At 41.5% G+C, this 26,886-nt stretch overlaps 3 protein-coding genes across 3 annotated transcripts; 2 read left to right on the top strand and 1 right to left on the bottom strand.

Annotated features, from left to right (window-relative positions):
• Nucleotides 1-1,981: 1,981 nt before the first annotated feature.
• Nucleotides 1,982-7,820, top strand: LOC308172131 (very-long-chain (3R)-3-hydroxyacyl-CoA dehydratase-like; the record flags this gene model as incomplete). Its single annotated transcript, XM_080547041.1, has 6 exons — nt 1,982-2,087; nt 3,589-3,716; nt 3,882-3,994; nt 4,589-4,695; nt 6,747-6,878; nt 7,738-7,820. 6 exons carry the CDS (start codon nt 1,982-1,984, stop codon nt 7,818-7,820), a joined length of 669 nt encoding a protein of 222 aa, XP_080403167.1.
• A 4,696-nt stretch (nt 7,821-12,516) lies between these two features.
• Nucleotides 12,517-18,788, bottom strand: LOC308172130 (testicular spindle-associated protein SHCBP1L-like; the record flags this gene model as incomplete). Its single annotated transcript, XM_080547040.1, has 10 exons — nt 12,517-12,783; nt 13,396-13,515; nt 13,760-14,010; nt 14,179-14,332; nt 15,679-15,790; nt 15,935-16,147; nt 16,474-16,560; nt 17,156-17,370; nt 17,694-17,879; nt 18,438-18,788. The coding sequence occupies 10 exons, from the start codon at nt 18,786-18,788 to the stop codon at nt 12,517-12,519; spliced, it is 1,956 nt and encodes a 651-aa protein (XP_080403166.1).
• Nucleotides 18,789-20,617: 1,829 nt separating this feature from the next.
• Nucleotides 20,618-26,517, top strand: LOC308172129 (very-long-chain (3R)-3-hydroxyacyl-CoA dehydratase-like; the record flags this gene model as incomplete). Its single annotated transcript, XM_080547039.1, has 7 exons — nt 20,618-20,631; nt 20,976-21,082; nt 22,329-22,456; nt 22,622-22,734; nt 23,323-23,429; nt 25,457-25,588; nt 26,435-26,517. The coding sequence occupies 7 exons, from the start codon at nt 20,618-20,620 to the stop codon at nt 26,515-26,517; spliced, it is 684 nt and encodes a 227-aa protein (XP_080403165.1).
• Between the last annotated feature and the right edge of the window lie 369 nt (nt 26,518-26,886).

Below are 26,886 nucleotides of genomic sequence, written 5' to 3'. Positions count from 1 at the left end.
TAAAGTCTTCTGATTCTGATTCTGATTCTGATTCTCAGTGAGTGCATACATACATAGGCTACTGGCTGACACTAGAACACGTGCTGCTGGACCTCCGACACACATTTGGCAAGTAAAGCAGTTCCAGTCATGTAATCATTCGGAGGAGCTTGTTTAAAAAGCTCAGATTTAAGGTGGGCTTCTTTAAAGGAATAGTTTGTAAACTATGCACGGCTCCCTTGTAAAAGATAACTTGGTCTCAATGGGACTCTCTGTCTAAATGAAGGTTAAATAAAACTTTTTTTTAAAATATATATATATATTTTTTGAAATGGTGCTAAATGGTGCAAAAGGTCACGAATCACACAGATTCAGCAGTGTGGACAAAATAATAAACAAAAGGCAAAATAAAATAAAATCTAGAAGAAAAAAAAGACGCTCAAGCTAGAGGTGTGGAGCTGAGATGGACTGACAGCGAGAGCATCAACGCTTCTCTGCAGTCTGTGGTGCGTTTTTATACTTCATAGGATGTTATGATGTTGTTTTCAGTTTCAGTTTGTAATATTATATAATAAGGAAATTATTCTTGAGAGCATAATTATTTCAACTTCTTTAACTGTAGTGGGTTTTTTGAACGAACGAACGATAGGAGTCAGCATTTTCTTTTGGGAGCAAAGCAGGGAAAAAGTGGAAAGTATCTGAGCTCTTCCTGACGTCAGATAATTGCACGGGGGGCAATCTACTTCCTACTGTTTCCAAACTAGAACGTGTCAGGAAACAACATTATTAATCCCTCGCCGTGTTGTTTTAAAAAATGAGGTAAGGAACATTTACAAGCCTATCATTTTGAACGCTGTCAGTTGTTACCACGCGGATATGAGGCTAGATGTCAGCTGCTTACATTGCATGGAGTTTATGAGCGCTATGATGAGTTGATGTGGAAACAGATTCTTTTTGTAGCCTACTTACTTACTTTCTTTATTGACCTGACACCTAATGCAGAGTGGAACACTTAAACACAAGTCAAGGGCGCTATCAATCAAGTGGGCTGTGTGGGTGGGTGTTGACATTTTTCTCAGTAGGCTATATGCTTGTTCCAACGGGGTTTGTCCATGATACGTGTTGAAGAATTGCAAACTGGTGCTTAAATGTCTCGAGTTGCCCCCAGCGTTTTACCACTGCTTCTAGAAGCGACACATCGTGACGTTAGAATTATAAGGTTCTATCTCCATTTTTGTCAACATTGAGTTTTTTTACATAATCTGATCCATTAGGTGTTTATTAATGCCTGTGTGGTGTTATTTTTTAAATGTTGACATTTTTGAGTTAGTAATTCATAAAATACAAAGGTTCCATCTCACAGAACATAATGGAATGTCAAAACTTTGACGCTCAATATCTCTGAACTACCCTAAACGGAGATAGAACTTTATAATTCTAAGCTCACGACATTACAGTCCATTAGATGAACTGTGTACCCGTCGTTACTGGGCATAACTCCAAACATGGCGCTTTTGATTGATTGATTGAAAACTTTATTAGAAGATTTGCAGAAGTAGGTACATGAAAGTACATATTACATACAAGGTCAACTAACAGGATAAAAACCCAAGAAAGCCACTGGCTTATTTCAATTGGGGTCCGCTCCGCTCCGCAGGTAAACTAGAGCGTGATTGGCTAAACATCATAATTGTATTACGAAGTAGCGGAAATGCAATCCGGCCATGTTTGGAGGTTTCCAAACCTGATCCAAATGTGGCTTTGTGTAATAATGGGTATACGGTTAATCTTCATGGATATTAAAACAGCCCTATCGATATTTCGTGGTGCTGGAGAAAATCTCTGATGATGGAGAGTAGGCTACGTGGATATGTTCAAAGGTAGAATAAGTCATGTCCAAACAGGTAAGGGCACTAATGTCGAGTGTCGCGTCAGAGCTAAATTGAGTTCAATTTGATGTTTGCTTATTTGAATAAAGTTGGTGTGCTCTTTATTTTATAGGATGAGCATCAGACTTGCCTACCTTTTCCTGTATAACCTGCTTCAGTTCTGTGGTCACACATGGATATTTGCAAATATGACAGCCAGGTTTCTCACATTTGGTGGAGGTAAGACTTTTTGAGATTATTTGATTATTATTCTCTTTCTTTCAAATGTTCCCACTGCTACTCCTACACCTTTTAAATAACACCAGTCCAACTTTCAAATGTGCAATTACCTCTAACATGCTTGTATTAAACGTTTTGAAAGTCATACTTTTGTTGAAGTTCTATTGAAACTATTCAAACTTGAAAGTGCAAATTGAGGTCTATGGAAAGCAAAAAAACTAATATTTTTAACCACCATGGCTCTTACATGTTTCAAGCTAATTTTGATACGTGTTATACCTTTTTGGACTGTTGTCATTGCAGTAGTTTATTGAGGTATACACACTTAGAGTAGGCATTTCTGTATCTTAATTTTTATTTTATTTTTGTGAATATAGGTCTTTTAGGATGCTGAAGAGGCAAAAACGCATAGTATTTTACAGAACATCTAATACTTAAAGATAGAAACTCATAGTGTGTGTGTCAGTGGTGGTCCATGAAGGTATTGCTGGTGGTCCACAAGTTCAATAGTATAATTGTAAACAATGTAGAAAAGCAATGTTTAAAAAGCATTTAAATAAACTGTATTACAGGATAAGCTTGTTATTCTTATGTAAATAAAGTAAATGTGCTTATTAGCACCTCGAAAAGGCTAATGTTTGTTAAATATTGTTTTATTAAATGTAATACATTACATTTATTAAATATTTGGGGGTGTAAAATACTAATGGTGTATTGAGAGCAGTGATGTTGCATTTTCCTGTACTTTGTTGTCATGTTGAGTTAGGCTAGCTGTCAGATGTTTAACTTTCTGCTCTCGCTCTCTGTGCTAGTGTACGAAGTATAGGACTGATGTTTTGTTTTCTTAGTGTCTTACATTATATAATCTTTCATCACCGCAACAAATTCCATGCAAATCAAACACTCCCCCTTGATCAATCACTTCCCCTTGACTTCTGTGAAAAAGTATTAATTTCCCCACCGTGTGTGAATCTGCTCAACACTTAAAGAGAAACCTTACCACCACTCTTCAGTTGGAAAATGACACAAGAGCAAGTCCAAAGCAACGCTGGAATGGCTTAACACAAAGAGAGTGAATGAGCTTGAGTGTGACATTTACATACTGACTTGAAGGTGTACTGTCCATCATCAACAATTCTCAAACAACTTGATAGAGCTTGGGTAGTTCACCAAGAACATGTTACATTGTCTTGTGTGCAATTTTGGTAGAAACATGGTACAAGGCTCAAAGCTGTAATCGCTCACAAAGGAGCTTTAACAAATACTGAGTCAGGGGGTCACATACGTAATAATACACAACTGCATGTCATTTAGTTATTATTTTTTATTTTGGTAAGTTTAATTAAAACATGATCCCTTGTGTGGAGAAGATTGTGTGAATTTGTTGGAGAAAAAGAAATCCTCATTAAATGCAATTTCAGGCTTCAATGCTAATTGAAGTTTTTAGCTGTGCAGGAGTTCACTTACTTTTTCACAGCACTGTGGTTTAACTACTTTTCAGATGCCCTGGCCGATACCTTTTATGCTGTGGGGGTTGTGATGAGTCTTTGCCAACTGCTGTCCATGTTGGAGCTATTTCACATCGCTGATGGGATAGAGAAGGGCCGGCTTCTACTACGGTTTGTTCAAGTGTGTGCCATGTCTGATGTTATTCTGTTTCTTAAGGACTGGGTTTGGGATCCATTCAAATACTTGAATGTGTGCCCTTCCTCCCTTACTTTACAATTCAAATTGGATAGGTGACAGCATGCAAGTTCATCCCTGTGTGGTTAATAACAACCTTTCCGTCTCCAGGTTATGGAGAGAAATCTCCTGCTGTTTGTGGTGATAATCGGTCAAGAGGAGATACAAAGTACACCAATTGTGTGTGGACAGTTTTACCTGTGGAATATTCTAGATTTGTTGAGGTATGTACAGTACATTTGTCTTTTTACCTAAAAATGACACATAATTTTAGGTTCTCATTTAAATGAAATTTGAGACAAAATAAACTATGGGGCATAGATAGTGAGAACCATATTACAGTTATGGAGAGGCATTTAATTGGATAATTATTTGTAATGTTTAGGGTTGCACAATTCTCACAATTTGTTGCTCTACAGCCGAACATTAAATAGGCTAGGTGCACGATCTCACTACCGGTACTTCCTGAAAGGCAACTGGCATGAACATATCCTGTCTCACTCTATTGGTTTAATTGATTAATAAGCTGTGCACTGTGTGTTCCAACGGTTTACCGCACAGCTGATTAATCAATTAAACCAATAGAGTGAGACAGGATATGTTCATACCAGTTGCCTTTCAGGAAGTAGTGAGATTGTGCACCTAGCCTATTAAGATGGACCCCCACTGATCAACACAGCTTATGGGACACTTTTCAAAAAATATTTTTATTGTTCTCTTAAGTGTCAACATAATGAATGACGGGTCGCTTTTAAAAAATATTTTCTTTTAAATATATTTGATGTCTGCTAATGTTTCACTCCACCTGCATTTTGCAGGTACCCCCATGGACTGCTGTGTCTCATGGGAACTCATTCATTTAACCTGATGTGGGTTCGATACACCCTGTCTATCCCTATCTACATACTCTCAGTCATCACAGAAGGTACGATATTACTCTAGTTGTTATAATGGTGCAATCTGAAAGCCTTTTCACAGAATATTTAACACCCCTTGATTAGGAAAAAACGTGGACTGTAGGCTAACAGCCTAAATTTGGTGGGGCGTCGATATGGAGCAAAAAGGAGCAAAGGGGGTGCATAGTATGTTCTTCAATTAGAGGGAGGGTTACACATCTTGCAGGGGAGGGCCATGTCGCTTTTGTATACATTTCCTTAAGAAAAAGTAATTGAGCTAGTTCATGTGAAAGGAAAATGTCGTTTATGCTCCAAGACGTGTGGCCCTGCGATGTTAATCGAGGGATCCTTGACACTACCTGACTGCATGACTCTGCTCTATGCTGCTCTATGATGGTCGGGGCTGGTGTTGTGACAGCGTTCAGTGTGATGTTCCCTGGTCATATAGTGTGTCCCGCTATTATTGTGGTATTAAGAGGTATCTAAGGCAAAACGTAACTGATGATGTCTTACTTACATAAGATTGATTACTTACGTAACCATTGCATTCCAAGTGTTTTCATGCATTTCTACGAATATTTTAACATGAATTATTTAATTCAGAACAATTATTACAATTTGTTTATTTCACACCACATTTAACAGGCTGTCCCGCTCTTTTCAAGACATCATTTTACAGGAAATAAACAATGATATTGTTTATGAAAAAGAATTGGGAGACATTACTCAGTGGCTGAACATGCCATTCCTATAAATGGCTGACAGACTCAGTAGGTGTCTCATGTGTAGAACATGTCACAGCTCGCTAGTGCATGGTTGTTGTCTACTGCTTCTGAAATAGTTATTTTATACTCTTATTTATATTCTTTTACAGGTGGTGAGAAATAGTTCTCCTTTTACATTTGGTGATGTGTCAAGCATTGCATGTTGTGTGGAAACCTAGAGCTCAAGTCCACAGGAAATGAGTTGGCATAGCAGGCATAGTCATAGAGACGGATACTGATACACAGGAAGTGTGTATGTGTCTGTGTAAATGTCACTTTGGATAAAGGCGTCTGCTAAATGTAGATATTAATATGTATGTATATATGAATGTGTTTTGGTGATTCCAATAGTTTGTCAAGCAGTCGAAACAGTTACAGAGCTACTACACCAGGATGTAGCTTGCGCTAAGCGTAGACGTCCCATCATGCAGTCATTTGACCTGCTACACCACAAGCATGAACAGTTGTGCTAGTGGATACAGAGTAAATGGCTGTACCAGTCTGTTTCTGCATGGAACTTCAAATGTATGGCTTCTTGATGTTGAACTGTTGAGTGCACGGTCACATCCTAATATCTTCTAATGGGCGTTTGTCTACAACATCCTCTACCTTACAATATAGACTAGTAGTTGGACTGTATTTCTACTAACAATGTTTCTATTACATTTTCATACTATGAAGCAGAGTGAATATGTTATTAGTGTTAATAGACTCGTAAAATGTAATTTTATGCTGCTGGTTGCTATAGGGCAGCTTGGACTCTTAACTGCTCCTCCTGAGACATCCACTACCTCCCAGCACTGCGTCTCCTGAGACACCCGCTTTTCCCCTTTACTGTGTCCGCTATGACTTCTACTGCCCCCCTTGTACTGTTTCTCTGTTCTACAGTGTCTCTCTCTCTCTCTATATATATATATATATATATATATATATATATATATATACAGTATATAGATATATATCTATATATATCTATATACAAAAAAAAAAGACTCACTGAGACTGCCAATGGCCCCTGGCCTGAGCTAGATTACTCTTCCTGCTACGACTGGTGGATTGATGATTCACTTGCTTAGTCAAATGTATTGATTGTAAGTCGCTTTGGAATAAGGCGTCTGCTAAATGCCAAAAATGTAACTGTAAGGCAGCGTCTATGTTTTACACATGTGGCCGATGGAGCCGTTAACATTGACTACAATAGTAGCGTATCAACGCCGTCTCACGGATGTGATGTTTATGTGCCTGGTCTAGTATCTTGCAGTTTTGTGTCAGTACAGTATTTGCAAATAACAATTTTACCATTTTGCCTTTTCTAGGCATGACCATTTACCAAGCACTGCCTTACTTTGAGTTCACGGGAACCTACTCAATCCAGCTGTCACTACCTGTGTCTACGTACATTCACTTCCCCCTCATCCTGAAAACCTACTTACCGATACTTGCTGTTGGTAAGTGTACTCTGATGTCGCTTCCCTGCTAGCTAAGTCATTGCTTTACTACTCATAGGCTGAACAAAATTAAATGACAAACAATCTGTAATGAAGTGGATGTGTATAAATGGGTACAGTGCTAATGTTTGATGTCCATCAGTGCTATGACCATCACCATTATTTCGGCACACACTCCTCCACTGTGCAATGTGACATTTGACAGTGCAACATTCTGCAAAATACGTGTGACAGCAGCTGATGACATGGGAACAAGTCAGCAACCGACCAAATGTTCTGACTTTTATTCAGAAAAATGTAAATAAATGTCAATGTTGTTGGAAATCAATCACACTCGCTTGTCAAGGCAAAATATTGCAATGCAATGGATTCGGTGAGTAATCTCCACTACCCTTGTTAGTGTAGAGTAGTGGGAATTACTCCCCGAATCCATTGCATTGCAATGTTTTGGCTTGACTAGCGAGTGTGTCATTGATTTTCAACAACGTTGACATTTATTTAAGTTTTTCTGAATAAAAGGCAGAACATTTGGATTGGTTGCAGACTTGTTGCCGCTTTCACCAACTTCTGTCACATTATTGTACCTTGGCCAAAAGTGAACATTGAGAAACAGGAGGGTACCGGTAATCTAAGCTGCAAACATTCTACTGCAGAAATGCACTGTGGTAAGTGTGTGGAGGAACGATGGCTTGTGTCAGAGAGATGAATAACATCAAACTGTACTTGCCATTTATGAACGCCCGCTATTAAGCACACAACATTGCAACTGTACTGAATATCTGTACTGAATATTGCCTCTTCAACTTACTGTCCTGCTCAGAAGAAAACAACTAACTGTGTTCACCTTCATCCTGTCTAGGTGCTTCCATTGCAGTGTGGCAGTTAGTGAAGGAGAGAACACAGCAGCTTGAGAACTGGAATAAGAAGCTCAAAAGGAAATAATGGACATGTATGTAAAAGTATAATATACTATTATACATATGTGTATAATGCTTGTGAAACTAAACATCATTCATATAAAAGTGGAAAAAAGATGAAAAGATGTTTACATTTTGTAGAAAGCAATCCATGGTTGCATGTTGGCTGGCCCACCATTCAGGGTAAACAATGCTGAAAACATTCCGTTGTGATTAGAAACAGTAACTGGGGAGACACAACAGCCCTCGGTGTAATGAAAAGTGAACACAGTCTTAAGAGTGAACAGTACCAGTAAGGTTTCTGCAAATATAGTATTGCAGTGTAACTTTTTGGGCAAAGATGAAAGCTCTTTCAGATGCTCGACGACACGCTACGCCTTCTAACATCAAGCCAGGAGACACCGTCCTGTGTCGTCAACCAAAACAGAACAAGCTTACTACGCCTTACAACGCAGAGCCGCTCACAGTCATCAATGTCAAAGGTTCCATGATAACAGCTGGAAGAAGTGGTTACACCACCACTAGGAACAGTTCATTCTTTAAGAAGATTGTCCGAGACAACCCAGACACTCTAATGGACTTAAGTTCAGAGGTCAGTGAGGAAGTAGGCCCAGCTACGCCTCCACCCGCACCTCCGCCGAGGTATCCAGTTAGGGAGAACAGACAACCTCCCGCATACCTGCGTGACTTCGATTGAAGAGCAGGAGTACCAAAGGACTGTTAACATGTTCTTCTGAGTTAGCAATGTTCCAAGTTAATGGACTGTTTGAATGTTATACATCTATATAAATCTGAGAACAATAGACTGATTAAAATAGCACAAAGAATGTATTTTGATTTGCTACTTTGTTGAGAGCCATGTTTTAGTTCAGGAACCAGTGTATGTGCTAAATGTTATGCACTTAATCATTTATAAAAAAAAGGAGTGATGTAATGTTTAGACCACCTACTGCCACCTGGTGGTAGACTAGATACACAGTCAAGATCCGGTCATGCGCAGTCTGGAGTCAGTCAATGCATATGCTGTAATGCGAGCACGTCTACTAACTAAAGAGTCTAATTGATATCCAGTGTGTGTCTCATCATTTATACATAATATTCTTGCTACACGTCAGAATATCACATACTATACTATCAAATAGCTGGTCAAAAATGTCAAATGTATTGTTATCTAACTACACATAGCGTAGTGCAACAGCCTGTATGGCATTGCCTACATTCACCTGCATCTCAACAGGATTTACAGCAGCACGCAAAACAGCTCAATGACAATATAAACTCACCTGCATCAACAACACAGGATTTACAGCATTTGAACCGGCACGCAATAGCATTTAGGACCTTTATGTTCTCTCTTAGAGCTTTCAACTATGACGTTGACTACATTTCTCATGTTTAACATCCAGTGTGTCATGGAGACACATGTTGTGTTGTCGTTGAAATATACACAGTAATTGGCGCCCTGAGCGGCATCAACGTGTCATCACTGGTCTAATTTCTCGGGTCTAATTGTTGTCCAATTAGATCCGTACTCGAGCGATCTCAGCCAATGGGATGACGCTGGTCAGCCCGCTGCAGCTCATCCTGTTCACCTCCAAGAAGATCACCTCCACCGGAGACGTCACCGAGCTGGATGACTGGTCAGTGGCTTTTTAACTGGTGCAATCCTGGAATGGATCGTTTTTTACCCTGCCAATATTTGACATACATTAGATTAGATTAGATTAAACTTTATTGTCATTGCAGAGTACAAGTACCAGACAACAAAAGGCAGTTTAGCATCTAACCAGAAGTGCAAATTGTGACAGTGCAAAACTTGATATTGTAGACAAAATAGGATATGTATAGTTATGGGGGGGGGGGGGGGGGGTTGTTCATTGGAGTGTGTGTGTGTGTGTGTGTGGGGGGGGGGGGCGGCTTTTCTGATCAAACATGAATATCCTCACGGTCAAGCATGGACAGTCTTAGACCATTTATGATAACAACATTTTTACAATGATATTTATCTCTTACTAATATTTATGTCTGTCAGGATGTTTATTTGATGGTATTCCCTGTCATGCCATGTACTTGTAACAGGTCTTACAGGACTCTTCTGTAAAACAGACTCAGGTCTCAGTCAGATCTTCCTGTACAGATAAAGGATCAATCAAATCCAATAATAAGCTTCCTCCTCCCAGGATCAAGCTGCAGGTTCCCCACGGGGTGTCTGGGGGCATCGCGGCGCTGCGGGCCGGCATGGAGGCCCTGGTGGTGGAGGTCAGCAAAGACCCTGAGTACATCAGGCAGCTGGACCCCACCAACGAGCGCCTGCTCAACCTCACACGGCAGATCTCCAAGCCCTCGGCCGCAGGGCTGAACCTCATGGCCAACAACGCACGGTACGACCAGATGACCACCACACGTGGTCGGAGTAGAGTTCCTTCTCAGCTCTCTGGGAATCGGCAGTTATGATAGGCCCTGTGTTGAAACAACCCAGTGTAGATCTGTAGGCATTAAGATCGGTAGGTAGGTTGCTGGAGAAATACACTGGTAAAAAACCCAAAAGACTACCCCCCCCCAAACCAACCCCACGCACACTACAATAATACATATATTCGGACTACTTGCATTGTATTGTATTGTATTTTGCCCTGATGAATCCACTGTAGTACGACTGGTACTACTATCACTTTATTACTTTATTAGTACTTACTATATCACTTATTATTACTGTACTTTATTATTGTGATCTGCTGCAATATAATGTTGAGGAAGCAAAGCCAAAGAATGTTACTCTTGTGTACTTGTACACTGGGATGGAACAAAAGCGATTGTGATTCTGATCTGAGGTATCGGTGAGGAGCTTACGGTTGTTTCTGAGGCAGGGCTATAGTCTGATAAACCCCCGCAGGCCAGCCAGACATAGTGTATGAAATGGCAATAATAATGGATTAGCAGCGTCTTCTGTAGATGATCAACATTGGCTCTAAAACCAGCCTAGAACAGGGGGGCGGGAATGTCTTGTCTGGAGTTAAGTGATGTCATGTTCAGTAGTGTAGTATGTGTCTGTTATGAGTACAGGAAATAACCGATTTCTCTCTGTCTCTCTCCTTTACTCTATGTCTCTGTATTTCTCTGTCTGTCCTTCTCTATCTGTCTCCCTCCCTCCCTCCAGGTTTGGAGATGGCCCACGGCCTCCTAAGATGGCGAGGTTTGACGGCGGCGGCGGCGGTGGTGGTGGGTACAGAGGTCGGGGAGGAGGTTACCAGGGTGGAGGAGGCGGGTACAGGGGAGGTGGAGGATACAGGGGTGGAGGTGGTTACGGTGGGGGAGGAGGATACAGAGGAGGAGGAGGTTATGGTGGAGGAGGAGGATACAGAGGAGGAGGAGGATACGGTGGAGGTGGAGGTGGTGGTGGTGGTGGTTACAGAGGAGGCAACAGGGGCGGGTGGTGAGGGTGAGGGGTGGGTGTTAGTCGAAGTAGGTCTCATGTCCTGTTTGTAAGGCGTCACATTAACTGATTCTTCTGTGTTGGTTATTAGGACATTTCAGTCATGTAGGGAAGTTTTATTTACTTCCTATTCAAAATGTTCATAACTTTATTGTCCCGTAGATGAGGACATTTATACTGTACCATGTCAGAACATATTGAGCATCAAGACATTTATTAAAATCCCAAAATATTGTCATGAACTATATTCTCTAGACTTTTTAGAGTCGAGACTAGATGTCTTTTTGTATATTATGTTAAATTTGATTTCATGTCATCTTGTGGGCCTGGCCAGAGTGAGGTACTAACTCAAAGACCAGGTCTGCTGCCATTAGAAGATTCTGTTGATTAAAACTTGTTTTTTCCAACCACTACCTGTTGTCTGTTAATGATGTTTGGTGTGCACAATGAAAGAGCCACGAGGAATTTTAACAGTATTATTTTATTTTTACAATGCACAGTTAGCCCTACTATCCCACAGTCGACAACAGATGCAGGAGAAGACGAACATACTGGCAGACACCTCAACACAACTAGGCCTCAACATCCACCAAGCAAAGACCAAAATACTAAAGATCAACACAAACAACGAAGACCCAGTAAACCTGGAGGGAACAGCACTCGAGGAAGTAGAATCCTTCACCTACCTAGGTAGCATCATAGACAAGAAGGGTGGCACGGAGGCAGATGTCAGAGCAAGAATCAGCAAGGCAAGGGCCTCATACATCCAACTAAAGAACATCTGGAGCTCCAAGGTAATCAGTCAGCGGACAAAGATCAGACTCTTCAAATCCAACATCAAGCCAGTACTCCTATACGGATCAGAGACGTGGAGGACAACCAAGATCACAATGACTAGAGTGCAGTCATTCATCAACAGATGCCTGAGGCGGATCCTGAACATCCACTGGCCAGATACCATCAGTAACAACGATCTCTGGCAGAGAACGGGCGAACAACCAGTGGAAGAACAAATCAAGAGAAGAAGGTGGGGATGGATCGGCCACACACTACGCAAACCAAACACCAGCACCACCAGACAGGCCCTTAGATGGAACCCCCAAGGCAAAAGGAAGAGAGGCCGGCCCAAGAACACCTGGCGCAGGGACTTGGAGACAGACATCACACAGAGTGGACTAACATGGAAACAGCTGGAAAGCAAAGCACAGGACAGAGGACCCTGGCGAACTGTTGTCGACGGCCTATGCTCCTCCAAAAGGAGCGATAGGCGTAAGTAAGTAAGTAACAGTTAGCACAGCAGTTCTCGAGTCCGCTGTAGGCCGACATCTCCCAAGGTGTTGGCGTCCAGCTTGTTGGCGTGGACCTCCAGGCCGAGCTTCTGCAGGGTCTTGGAGAGGTGGTCCGACTCCCCCTCTCTCTGGTCCCCGCCGGCCGTCTGGCCCAGCTCCTCCTGGCTGGCCTTGTACAGGCTGTCCGGGACCAGGAGGGTCACCCCGTAGCCGCTGTTGTCGTGGATGTGGTTGTTGCACAGCTTCAGCTGGGGCTGAGGGAGGACCTGGGGTCGCGGGGAGGAGGTCCGTCAGAACAGGACGTTATTGATCATCGACTGAAATAGGATCGATTCTATTGACTTTTAAGAACACGACTCCTCAGGTCCTCTTTGTACTCCACTCATGTCTTACTGAGGACACGCTGGTGAAGATCTAGGTTCCTCATATGTGACAGCGGCTGGTGAAGTCGGCAACCGACCAAATGTTTTATGCTGTACATTTTTTTTATGAATTTCAACATTGTTGAAAATCAATGACACACTCGCTCGTCAAGCCAAAATACTGCAATGCAATGGATTCGGTGAGTAATCCCCACTACTCTACACATATAGGTAGTAGTAGGGATTACTCACTGAATCCATTGCATTGCAATATTTTGGCTTGACTAGCGAGCGTGTCATTGGTTTTCAACAACGTTGAAATGTATTTAGGTTTTTCTGAATAAAAGTCAGAACATTTTGATTGGTTGCCGACTTGTTCCCCCTTTCACCAGCTGCCGTCACATGTTACATATTCTCCTCTGATGCTTTTTGAGGACTAAGTGAGTGCAGGACAGGAGAGGACATGAGGAGTCGTGTTCCAGACAGTTATGAAAAGCCTTCCGTTATTCCAGTCACCTTGAGGAAGATTCCTCCCCGGGAGTCTTTGGAGTCCTTAGCGGCCTGCTGGCCGCAGTGGTGGATCTCGTTCCCATGCAGCTCTGCAGTGCTGCCGGGGTGCAGCTCCACCCCTGCTCCCTGAGAACACCACCAACACCATCAACACCACCACCAACAGGTCAGGTCTAGCCTGGACCTAACCTTGCCTGCCCAGGTTTGACCAGCAGAGGTAGAAATTGGAGGACGGTCTCATTGATGATGCATGGAACAGAATGAGGAATGGCATCAAACACACACACACACACACACACACACACACACGTCATTCCATTCCACGCATTACAATGACGACCCTGGCGGAGGGAGAGAGCAGCGTCTGTACCTGAGCGCCAAAGATCTCACAGTTCCTCATGACCAGCGAGGCTCCGGGCAGGACACACACCCCCGTGCCGTCACACTTCAGGGTGCAGTTCTCCAGGGTGGTCTGTCCTGACTCCACCACCACCACGCCGTTGCAGTTCCTGCGCTGCACCAGCGTCAGGTTCATCAGCGTCACCTCGGACGATTTGGACGCCACGAAGTTGTCCTGGGCCGGTCTGGAGTAGAACACCACCTCGTGCCTCTCTCCTTCTCCTGCGGGGGGGGGGGGTTTCAAAACTCTTACCTTCCCTTTCAGTACACCGATATCTATATCCCACATTGACATCCCAAGAGCTTTATTGTCCATCGAACATTTTCTTTCGCGTCGGTTCATCACAATACATTCAGACTTGGTATTATTGGAAGAAGGAGGTATTTCACCCTTGATGATGATGTCATCAGTGAGGGACGCCAGAGCGTCGGCCTCGTACTCTCCTGGGAACACCACCACCGTGTCACCGGAGAAGCAGGAGTCCAGAGCTGCTGACAGGTTGCTGTGCTGCAGGATCAGAGTGTCTGACGAGAAGTTCTTGATCTGTGTGGGTCACGGTGGAATAAACGGTTCATTTATATTTATTTATATTCTCCCATTGCCTCTGGTTCTTGTCCCCTGGTTTATCATATTGTTACTCCCCATAGCCCCTAGACCAGGGGTCGGCAACCCGCGGCTCCGGAGCCGCATGCGGCTCTTTTGCCCATCTTCAGTGGCTCCCTGTGGCTTTGACCACAAATTATATGGAAATTAACAACGATTATTTATTTTTTACGTTGCCGCGGTCTCTCTCCTTGAACTACAACTCCCTGCTTACGCTGTAATGTTGTACGTGGGCCAATAGGATTCGGATATGTTGGCACATGACTAGTATTATACATTTTGACTGGACCCAACACGAGACTGGATGTGACGTTTTTTTTTCAAGAGTAGACCTATATCCACAGGGATTGACGAAGTACTGCGGCAGGCAAAGAAAGAAACTATCCACATTGTCTACAACTTTGTGGCTAGATTTATAGACGGACATCGGCGACGCACATCGATGAACGGGAGCTTCCCAGGGAGCGCTATTTGCCTACTTTTAAATGCAAAAATCGGCTTGTCTTTAGCTCAAACCGTTTCCGAATTATGAACTTCTAAAGAAGGTATGATATTTGGGAGCGCCGGCGCTCCTGTGGGTCTGAGAGGGTTTAGATAGTAAATAGTGAAAAGAGGACGAGGGAGGCTAGTTTTCATTTGGTACTGTAGTCTACAGTCTGTAGATTTGTCTATTTTTTGGCTGATCTCTTGGTTTGCTCACTTCCTCCGGATGAAATTACTAATTTATCCATATTTTTTCTCATGCTAGTATAGCCAGATAAAAGTATCAACCCACCTGTTAAAAGGCACCAGAATACACGAAATTGCATCTACTCTGTTAAAAAAAATTTGGGGGGGAACCCCCCAGACCCCCTTTACGCTATCCTAGTGTTTAACTTTTGTAAAGCACAATACGTTTGCATTCGGTTGTATGCATATGTGCTAAGGCTTATGTATTTGTAGCCTACTTAGTAATTTTGATAGTAGGCTAATATAGCTTATATAGACACTTACAGCATGTGTTGCCTTCATTATAAGGCTTATATAAGGCTTTTCATTTTTTGCGGCTCCAGACAGATTAGTTTTTTGTTTCTTTGGTCCAATATGGCTCTTTCAATATTTAGGGTTGCCGACCCCTGCCCTAGACGCTATATGGTGTAACAGCAAAGCTGTGATCTGATCAAACCTCTGTAATAAACAGCAATAAATAACGCAAAACAGCTGTAGCTCCGACTCCTACTACACAACTAAGTTGTCACCACTCATGTTCCACATGTGTGCAGCAGACTGAGGAGAAGCAGACCCACCATGTCTGTTGTCATCATCTGGGCCACGATATGTGTCACACTCTTCCCTGATCCTCTCTGGCCCTTTCTGCGCTTGGATATCTGGCAGTAGAATGTCCCATGCCATCCCACCCTTATACACACACACACACACATATATATATAGGTTAGGTTATGAATAATACAATATGTATAGTTAAAATATGTATATGTATGTGACCCAGGGCTATGGTGTGACCAGTGTGGGTACTGGTATCGGTACAGGGCGTGTCGGTACCGAAGGCGCAGCTCCTCCCAGATCTTCAGGAGGTTACGGATCATGGACAACTCGTAGAACTTCTTCCAGCACTCCACAGCCTCCCATGACAGGGCCTCCCCGTGGAGCTGGAACTTGGGCAGCTCCTGGCGCTTCCTGCGGTACTCCTTCAGGGTCTTCCAGTAGCGCTCGCTGAGCGGACCAGGGATGGTTCCATCCTGGATGTCGTAGTAGCTGGAACAGAGCATGAAGTGTCCTGCCCTGAAGTGGTCTTTATTCTTTGATTCAGCACGAACATCAATGAACGAATTATACACTAATTATGAACTAATATATACAGACGATGTTGTGTATTAATCAGAATACCGCCAATGGTGTCAATGTCACTTTAACATTATATTTTGTGAAGATAATAATAATTTTACCACAAAGTGAAATACCAAACTGAGAAATAATCACAACCAATTATCAATGATGATTATGTAATCAAGGTATGTCAAAGAAACACAGACAGAGTCATATTTCCAATTGCATGCATAGTAAACATGGTTATTACTCAAAGCTGAAGGCGTTTCTCAATGAGCCCAGCGTACTCCTCACACTCCTCCTCATCGTCCCAGTCTCTCCACAGGAAATCGTAGAAAAACCTGCAGCAGAGAGATTCATACAGGCTGTACTCTAACCTGCAAGAATTCTGTGCACAAGATCTCAGGTGTCAAAAGCTGACCTACACTGCATTACATTTACATTGTTGGCATGTAGCAGACACCTTTGTCCAAAGCGACAAATACATGGGAGAATTTGGGGAGATTGAACACCAGACTGGAGGCAGCATTCTGGATGAGCTGCAGAGGACCTAGACACAGATTAAGCCTAAACTAAAGCCGTAAGCCTAAATCTAGACTAAAATGCAACCTCCAATTTAGGTTTTCTATTTAGATTTGTATGTAGTCAAAGACCAGGCTTATCTGTTTCTGGCAAACCTTGGGGTTTCAATGTTCAGATATCCTCAATAGTAATAATAATACAAAGTAAAAAAAAAAAAAAAACGTTTTATTGCCATGCAATCAAGTTGTCAGTCAATTGTTGGAATTTGTTATTTTATGCGGCCATAGATGGCGACCCTGGCGACCCTTGCTCAAGGACACCTTGACACATAACCAGCCATGGTTTGAACCGCCGAACTGCCAACCTTAGACGCCGGCTCTACCTCCTGAGCCACTGCCGCCCCCTAGTATTTACCTTGCATGTTCCAGGCACTCTGCAATGCTATCCACAGCAGGGCCCAACCCTTGTACAGGATAGACATCCCAGATTGGCACAAAGTAATCTTGCTCCTTCAGGACCTCTTCAACCCGCTCTCTTGGCAGGTTGGCGATTTGGCAGGAGAATGGTTCCGCCACAGAGACTGACACTCGAAGAGGGACCATTTTGTCTTCACATGGTAAACAGTTGACCTAGACATACAAAATTATAATAATAATAATAACGCAAATTAGAGGAGATAATGAAATAAAGTGTTTGTTGTTCTTAATATTTCAAACAACCATGAACTGCAACTGGAGGTTGATAGTTGAATGTGGCCTACTGTGTATTTTGTTTCAAACGCTAGAGGGAGCCCCTGTCAAAGAAAGTGTTTGCTGACACTAAGCACAGTTAAGGTTGCAACGAACTTGCGAGCAGCAAATGTCATCTATCTCTGACTTTGTACACTAACAGTAACAGCCACACACACCGCTATTCAATTTGATTCAGTAAAAGTAAATACAACACTTGATACCTCGACGAGCACACCGATGAAAGGCACTTCCTCAACAATTTTGCAGTTGACAAGATCAACAACAGCAATATCATCAGCAGTATCAAGCAGGAGGTCGGGGGCAGCTTTCCACACCGCGGTCCAAGACCGTTGTCTGGCCAGTTTGTCAACGATGTACACGGTGACCGCTGCATCCGCCTCTTCTGCCTAAAAGTCCATTAGCAGTGACACATCGTGACGTTAGAATGATAAGGCTCTATCTCCATTTTTGTCAAAATTGAGTTTTTTTACATAATCTGACCCATTAGGTGTTTATTAATGCCTGTGTGGTGTTATTTTTTAAAATGTTGACATTTTTGAGTTAGTAATTCATCAAATACAAAGGTTCCATCTCACAGAACATAATGGAATGAAAAAACTTTGACGCTCAATATCTCTGAACTGCCCTAAACGGAGATAGAACCTTATAATTCTAATCTAAACGGAGATAGAACCTTATCATTCTAAACGGAGATAGAACCTTATCATTCTAAACGGAGATAGAACCTTCTCATTCTAAACGGAGATAGAACCTTATCATTCTAAACGGAGATAGAACCTTATCATTCTAAACGGAGATAGAACCTTATCATTCTAAACGGAGATAGAACCTTATCATTCTAAACGGAGATAGAACCTTATCATTCTAACGTCACGATGTGTTAAATTGTTTTTACTTCTATCAAAAGTTAGAGCCATGCTAGCTAGCTAAGGTGGCTGACTCACCGAACGCTGCTTGGCGATCATCTGATCACAGAACAGGGCGACCCGCTCGTCGTACGTGTGCGCCCGGTCGGAGATGAAGATCTGGGGCAACATGTGAGCCACCTCTACTTCATCACCATCATCATCATCATCTTCTTCCTCTTCTTCGCCGTCGGGATTGGGGAGTGATGACAGAATAAGAGGAGTGATGACAGAATAAGGTTCGTCGCCGGTCAGATCAGGCCTGTTGGACGCCGGGGCCTTCAGGAGGGTCGACGCCTCGCTGGAGTCGCCGTCTCTCGGTGTCGTTTCTACATGAACATCTTCATCTTCACCCGGAGGAGGTGGTGGGTCTGGGGAACAGGTCGCCATCGTCTGAACTTTGTTCGCTAATTGTAATCAATATAGTTTAGTGATAAGATAACCGCGTGTGAGATGTAGCTAGCTACTCGCGAATACCCTGGAGTCTGTCTGGCGCAAACGGCAGTTGGTGAAACATTCGAACAAACTCCGGTTCTGTCTCGCGAGATCATGGAAGCGGAAGGTTTTGAAAATTGAAGCGCGAGACTGAATACGGCTACGTCCATAATAATAATAATAATAATAATAATAATAATAATAATAATAATAATAATAATAATAATAATAATGATAATATATGCCATTTAGCTGACTCTTTTATCCAAAGCCACATACATTGCAGTGAGTCCCAAACCAAATTCCTAACATGTTGACATGTCATGTCAATAAAGTCTTCTGATTCTGATTCTCAGTGAGTGCATACATACATAGGCTACTGGCTGACACTAGAACACGTGCTGCTGGACCTCCCACACACATTTGGCAAGTAAAGCAGTTCCAGTCATGTAATCATTTGGAGGAGCTTGTTTAAAAAGCTCAGATTTAAGGTGGGCTTCTTTAAAGGAATAGTTTGTAAACTATGCACGGCTCCCTTGTAAAAGATAACTTGGTCTCAATGGGACTCTCTGTCTAAATGAAGGTTAAATAAAACTTTTTTTTTTTAAATGGTGCTAAATGGTGCAAAAGGTCACGAATCACACAGATTCAGCAGTGTGGACAAAATAATAAACAAAAGGCAAAATAAAATAAAATTTAGAAGAAAAAAAAAGACGCTCAAGCTAGAGGTGTGGAGCTGAGATGGACTGACAGCGAGAGCATCAACGCTTCTCTGCAGTGTCTGTGGTGCGTTTTTATACTTCATAGGATGTTATGATGTTGTTTTCAGTTTCAGTTTGTAATATTATATAATAAGGAAATTATCCTTGAGAGCATAATTATTTCAACTTCTTTAACTGTAGTGGGTTTTTTGAACGAACGAACGATAGGAGTCAGCATTTTCTTTTGGGAGCAAAGCAGGGAAAAAGTGGAAAGTATCTGAGCTCTTCCTGACGTCAGATAATTGCACGGGGGGCAATCTACTTCCTACTGTTTCCAAACTAGAACGTGTCAGGAAACAACATTATTAATCCTTCGCCGTGTTGTTTTAAAAAAATGAGGTAAGGAACATTTACAAGCCTATCATTTTGAACGCTGTCAGTTGTTACCACGCGGATATGAGGCTAGATGTCAGCTGCTTACATTGCATGGAGTTTATGAGCGCTATGATGAGTTGATGTGGAAACAGATTCTTTTTGTAGCCTAACTTACTTACTTTCTTTATTGACCTGACACCTAATGCAGAGTGGAACACTTAAACACAAGTCAAGGGCGCTATCAATCAAGTGGGCTGTGTGGGTGTTGACATTTTTCTCAGTAGGCTATATGCTTGTTCCAACGGGGTTTGTCCATGATACGTGTTGAAGAATTGCAAACTGGTGCTTAAATGTCTCGAGTTGCCCCCAGCGTTTTACCACTGCTTCTAGAAGCGACACATCGTGACGTTAGAATTATAAGGTTCTATCTCCATTTTTGTCAAAATTGAGTTTTTTTTACATAATCTGATCCATTAGGTGTTTATTAATGCCTGTGTGGTGTTATTTTTAAAATGTTGACATTTTTGAGTTAGTAATTCATAAAATACAAAGGTTCCATCTCACAGAACATAATGGAATGTCAAAACTTTGACGCTCAATATCTCTGAACTACCCTAAACGGAGATAGAACTTTATAATTCTAAGCTCACGACATTACAGTCCATTAGATGAACTGTGTACCCGTCGTTACTGGGCATAACTCCAAACATGGCGCTCCGCAGGTAAACTAGAGCGTGATTGGCTAAACATCATAATTGTATTACGAAGTAGCGGAAATGCAATCCGGCCATGTTTGGAGGTTTCCAAACCTGATCCAAATGTGGCTTTGTGTAATAATGGGTATACGGTTAATCTTCATGGATATTAAAACAGCCCTATCGATATTTCGTGGTGCTGGAGAAAATCTCTGATGATGGAGAGTAGGCTACGTGGATATGTTCAAAGGTAGAATAAGTCATGTCCAAACAGGTAAGGGCACTAATGTCGAGTGTCGCGTCTGAGCTAAATTGAGTTCAATTTGATGTTTGCTTATTTGAATAAAGTTGGTGTGCTCTTTATTTTATAGGATGAGCATCAGACTTGCCTACCTTTTCCTGTATAACCTGCTTCAGTTCTGTGGTCACACATGGATATTTGCAAATATGACAGCCAGGTTTCTCACATTTGGTGGAGGTAAGACTTTTTGAGATTGTTGACTTTTTGGACTGTTGTCATTGCAGTAGTTTATTGAGGTATACACACTTAGAGTAGGCATTTCTGTATCTTAATTTTTATTTTATTTTTGTGAATATAGGTCTTTTAGGATGCTGAAGAGGCAAAAACGCATAGTATTTTACAGAACATCTAATACTTAAAGATAGAAACTCATAGTGTGTGTGTCAGTGGTGGTCCATGAAGGTATTGCTGGTGGTCCATAAGTTCAATAGTATAATTGTAAACAATGTAGAAAAGCAATGTTTAAAAAGCATTTAAATAAACTGTATTACAGGATAAGCTTGTTATTCTTATGTAAATAAAGTAAATGTGCTTATTAGCACCTCGAAAAGGCTAATGTTTGTTAAATATTGTTTTATTAAATGTAATACATTACATTTATTAAATATTTGGGGGTGTAAAATACTAATGGTGTATTGAGAGCAGTGATGTTGCATTTTCTTGTACTTTGTTGTCATGTTGAGTTAGGCTAGCTGTCAGATGTTTAACTTTCTGCTCTCGCTCTCTGTGCTAGTGTACGAAGTATAGGACTGATGTTTTGTTTTCTTAGTGTCTTACATTATATAATCTTTCATCACCGCAACAAATTCCATGCAAATCAAACACTCCCCCTTGATCAATCACTTCCCCTTGACTTCTGTGAAAAAGTATTAATTTCCCCACCGTGTGTGAATCTGCTCAACACTTAAAGAGAAACCTTACCATTGGGGTATGAATTCACTCTTCAGTTGGAAAATGACACAAGAGCAAGTCCAAAGCAACGCTGGAATGGCTTAACACAAAGAGAGTGAATGAGCTTGAGTGTGACATTTACATACTGACTTGAAGGTGTACTGTCCATCAACAATTCCCAAACAACTCGATAGAGCTTGGGTAATTCAAGAACATGTTACATTGTCTTGTGTGCAATTTTGGTAGAAACATGGTACAAGGCTCAAAGCTGTAATCGCTCACAAAGGAGCTTTAACAAGTACTGAGTCAGGGGTTCACATACGTAATAATACGCATGTCATTTAGTTATACATTTTTATTTTGGTAAGTTTAATTAAAACATGATCACTTGTGTGGAGAAGATTGTGTGAATTTGTTGGAGAAAAAGAAATCCTCATTAAATGCAATTTCAGGCTTCAATGCTAATTGAAGTTTTTAGCTGTGCAGGAGTTCACTGACTTTTTCACAGCACTGTGGTTTAACTACTTTTCAGATGCCCTGGCCGATACCTTTTATGCTGTGGGGGTTGTGATGAGTCTTTGCCAACTGCTGTCCATGTTGGAGCTATTTCACATCGCTGATGGGATAGAGAAGGGCCGGCTTCTACTACGGTTTGTTCAAGTGTGTGCCATGTCCGATGTTATTCTGTTTCTTACGGACTGGGTTTGGGATCCATTCAAATACTTGAATGTGTGCCCTTCCTCCCTTACTTTACAATTCAAATTGGATAGGTGACAGCATGCAAGTTCATCCCTGTGTGGTTAATAACAACCTTTCCGTCTCCAGGTTATGGAGAGAAATCTCCTGCTGTTTGTGGTGATAATCGGTCAAGAGGAGATACAGAGTACACCAATTGTGTGTGGACAGTTTTACCTGTGGAATATTCTAGATTTGTTGAGGTATGTACAGTACATTTGTCTTTTTACCTAAAAATGACACATCATTTTAGGTTCTCATTTAAATGAAATTTGAGACAAAATAAACTATGGGGCATAGATAGTGAGAACCATATTACAGTTATGGAGAGGCATTTAATTGGATAATTATTTGTAATGTTTAGGGTTGCACAATTCTCACAATTTGTTGCTCTACAGCCGAACATTAAATAGGCTAGGTGCACGATCTCACTACTTCCTGAAAGGCAACTGGCATGAACATATCCTGTCTCACTCTATTGGTTTAATTGATTAATCAGCTGTGCACTGTGTGTTCCAACGGTTTACCGCACAGCTGATTAATCAATTAAACCAATAGAGTGAGACAGGATATGTTCATACCAGTTGCCTTTCAGGAAGTAGTGAGATTGTGCACCTAGCCTATTAAGATGGACCCCCACTGATCAACACAGCTTATGGGACACTTTTCAAAAAATATTTTTATTGTTCTCTTAAGTGTCAACATAATGAATGACGGGTCGCTTTTAAAAAATATTTTCTTTTAAATATATTTGATGTCTGCTAATGTTTCACTCCACCTGCATTTTGCAGGTACCCCCATGGACTGCTGTGTCTCATGGGAACTCATTCATTTAACCTGATGTGGGTTCGATACACCCTGTCTATCCCTATCTACATACTCTCAGTCATCACAGAAGGTACGATATTACTCTAGTTGTTATAATGGTGCAATCTGAAAGCCTTTTCACAGAATATTTAACACCCCTTGATTAGGAAAAAACGTGGACTGTAGGCTAACAGCCTAAATTTGGTGGGGCGTCGATTTGGAGCAAAAAGGAGCAAAGGGGGTGCATAGTATGTTCTTCAATTAGAGGGAGGGTTACACATCTTGCAGGGGAGGGCCATGTCGCTTTTGTATACATTTCCTTAAGAAAAAGTAATTGAGCTAGTTCATGTGAAAGGAAAATGTCGTTTATGCTCCAAGACGTGTGGCCCTGCGATGTTAATTGAGGGATCCTTGACACTACCTGACTGCATGACTCTGCTCTATGCTGCTCTATGATGGTCGGGGCTGGTGTTGTGACAGCGTTCAGTGTGATGTTCCCTGGTGGTCATATAGTGTGTCCCGCTATTTTGTGGTTTTAAGAGGTATCTAAGGCAAAACGTAACTGATGATGTCTTACTTACATAAGATTGATTACTTACGTAACCATTGCATTCCAAGTGTTTTCATGCATTTCTACGAATATTTTAACATGAATTATTTAATTCAGAACAATTATTACAATTTGTTTATTTCACAGCACATTTAACAGGCTGTCCCGCTCTTTTCAAGACATCATTTTACAGGAAATAAACAATGATGTTGTTTATGAAAAAGAATTGGGAGACATTACTCAGTGGCTGAACATGCCATTCCTCTAAATGGCTGACAGACTCAGTCGGTGTCTCATGTGTAGAACACGTCACAGCTCGCTAGTGCATGGTTGTTGTCTACTGCTTCTGAAATAGTTATTTTATACTCTTATTTATATTCTTTTACAGGTGGTGATAAATAGTTCTCCTTTTACATTTGGTGATGTGTCAAGCATTGCATGTTGTGTGGAAACCTAGAGCTCAAGTCCACAGGAAATGAGTTGGCATAGCAGGCATAGTCATAGAGACGGATACTGATACACAGGAAGTGTGTATGTGTCTGTGTAAATGTCACTTTGGATAAAGGCGTCTGCTAAATGTAGATAATGTGCATGTATGTATATATGAATGTGTTTTGGTGATTCCAATAGTTTGTCAAGCAGTCGAAACAGTTACAGAGCTACTACACCAGGATGTAGCTTGCGCTAAGCGTAGACGTCCCATCATGCAGTCATTTGACCTGCTACACCACAAGCATGAACAGTTGTGCTAGTGGATACAGAGTAAATGGCTGTACCAGTCTGTTTCTGCATGGAACTTCAAATGTATGGCTTCTTGATGTTGAACTGTTGAGTGCACGGTCACATCCTAATATCTTCTATTGGGCGTTTGTCTACAATATGTCTATATATGGGCGTTTGTCTACAACATCCTCTACCTTACAATATAGACTAGTTGGACTGTATTTCTACTAACAATGTTTCTATTACATTTTCATACTATGAAGCAGAGTGAATATGTTATTAGTGTTAATAGACTCGTAAAATGTAATTTTATGCTGCTGGTTGCTATAGGGCAGCTTGGACTCTTAACTGCTCCTCCTGAGACATCCACTACCTCCCAGCACTGCGTCTCCTGAGACACCCGCTTTTCCCCTTTACTGTGTCCGCTATGACTTCTACTGCCCCCCTTGTACTGTTTCTCTGTTCTACAGTGTCTCTCTCTCTATATATAGATATAGATATATATAATAATAATAAAAAGACTCACTGAGACTGCCAATGGCCCCTGGCCTGAGCTAGATTACTCTTCCTGCTACGACTGGTGGATTGATGATTCACTTGCTTAGTCAAATGTATTGATTGTAAGTCGCTTTGGAATAAGGCGTCTGCTAAATGCCAAAAATTTAACTGTAAGGCAGCGTCTATGTTTGACACATGTGGCCGATGGAGCCGTTAACATTGACTACAATAGTAGCGTATCAACGCCGTCTCACGGATGTGATGTTTATGTGCCTGGTCTAGCATCTTGCAGTTTTGTGTCAGTACAGTATTTGCAAATAACTATTTGACCATTTTGCCTTTTCTAGGCATGACCATTTACCAAGCACTGCCTTACTTTGAGTTCACGGGAACCTACTCAATCCAGCTGTCACTACCTGTGTCTACGTACATTCACTTCCCCCTCATCCTGAAAATCTACTTACCGATACTTGCTGTTGGTAAGTGTACTCTGATGTCGCTTCCCTGCTAGCTAAGTCATTGCTTTACTACTCATAGGCTGAACAAAATTAAATGACAAAAAATCTGTAATGAAGTGGATGTGTATAAATGGGTACAGTGCTAATGTTTGATGTCCATCAGTGCTATGACCATCACCATTATTTCGGCACACACTCCTCCACTGTGCAATGTGACATTTGACAGTGCAACGTTCTGCAAAATACATGTGACAGCAGCTGGTGAAATGGGAACAAGTCAGCAACCGACCAAATGTTCTGACTTTTATTCAGAAAAATGTAAATAAATGTCAACGTTGTTGAAAATCAATGACAAACTCGCTAGTCAAGCCAAAACATTGCAATGCAATGGATTCGGTGAGTAATCTCCACTACCCTTGTTAGTGTAGAGTAGTGGGAATTACTCCCCGAATCCATTGCATTGCAATGTTTTGGCTTGACTTGCGAGTGTGTCATTGATTTTCAACAACGTTGACATTTATTTAAGTTTTTCTGAATAAAAGGCTAAACATTTGGATTGGTTGCAGACCTGTTCCCGCTTTCACCAACGTCTGTCACATAATTGTACATCGGCCAAAAGTGAAAATTGAGAAACAGGAGGGTAATCTATGCTGCAAACATTCTACTGCAGAAATGCACTGTGGTAAGTGTGTGGAGGAATGATGGCTTGTGTGAGGGAGATGAATAACATCAAACTGTAGGCACTTGCCATTTATGAACGCCCGCTATTAAGCACACAACATTGCAACTGTACTGAATATTGCCTCTTCAACTTGCTGTCCTGCTCAGAAGAAAACAACTAACTGTGTTCACCTTCATCCTGTCTAGGTGCTTCCATCGCAGTGTGGCAGTTAGTGAAGGAGAGAACACAGCAGCTTGAGAACTGGAATAAGAAGCTCAAAAGGAAATAATGGACATGTATGTAAAAGTATAATATACTATTATACATATGTGTTTAATGCTTGTGAAACTAAACATCATTCATATAAAAGTTGAAAAAAGATGAAAAGATGTTTACATTTTGTAGAAAGCAATCCATGGTTGCATGTTGGCTGGCCCACCCTTCAGGGTAAACAATGCTGAAAACATTCCGTTGTGATTAGAAACAGTAACTGGGGAGACACAACAGCCCTCAGTGTAATGAGAAGTGAACACAGTCTTAAGGTTTCTGCAAATATAGTATTGCAGTGTAACTTTTTTTGGGCTAGAACTATACATTGGATATGTGTGTTTAAAGGGATTCTTTGTTTTCAGTGGCAACCAGTTAGAAAGTTATCACA

The sequence above is a fragment of the Nansenia antarctica genome (assembly GCF_963989245.1).
Source record: "Nansenia antarctica genome assembly, chromosome: 16".
NCBI classification, from domain to species: Eukaryota; Metazoa; Chordata; class Actinopteri; order Argentiniformes; family Microstomatidae; genus Nansenia; species Nansenia antarctica.
This window is presented reverse-complemented; position numbering and strand designations above follow the sequence as displayed.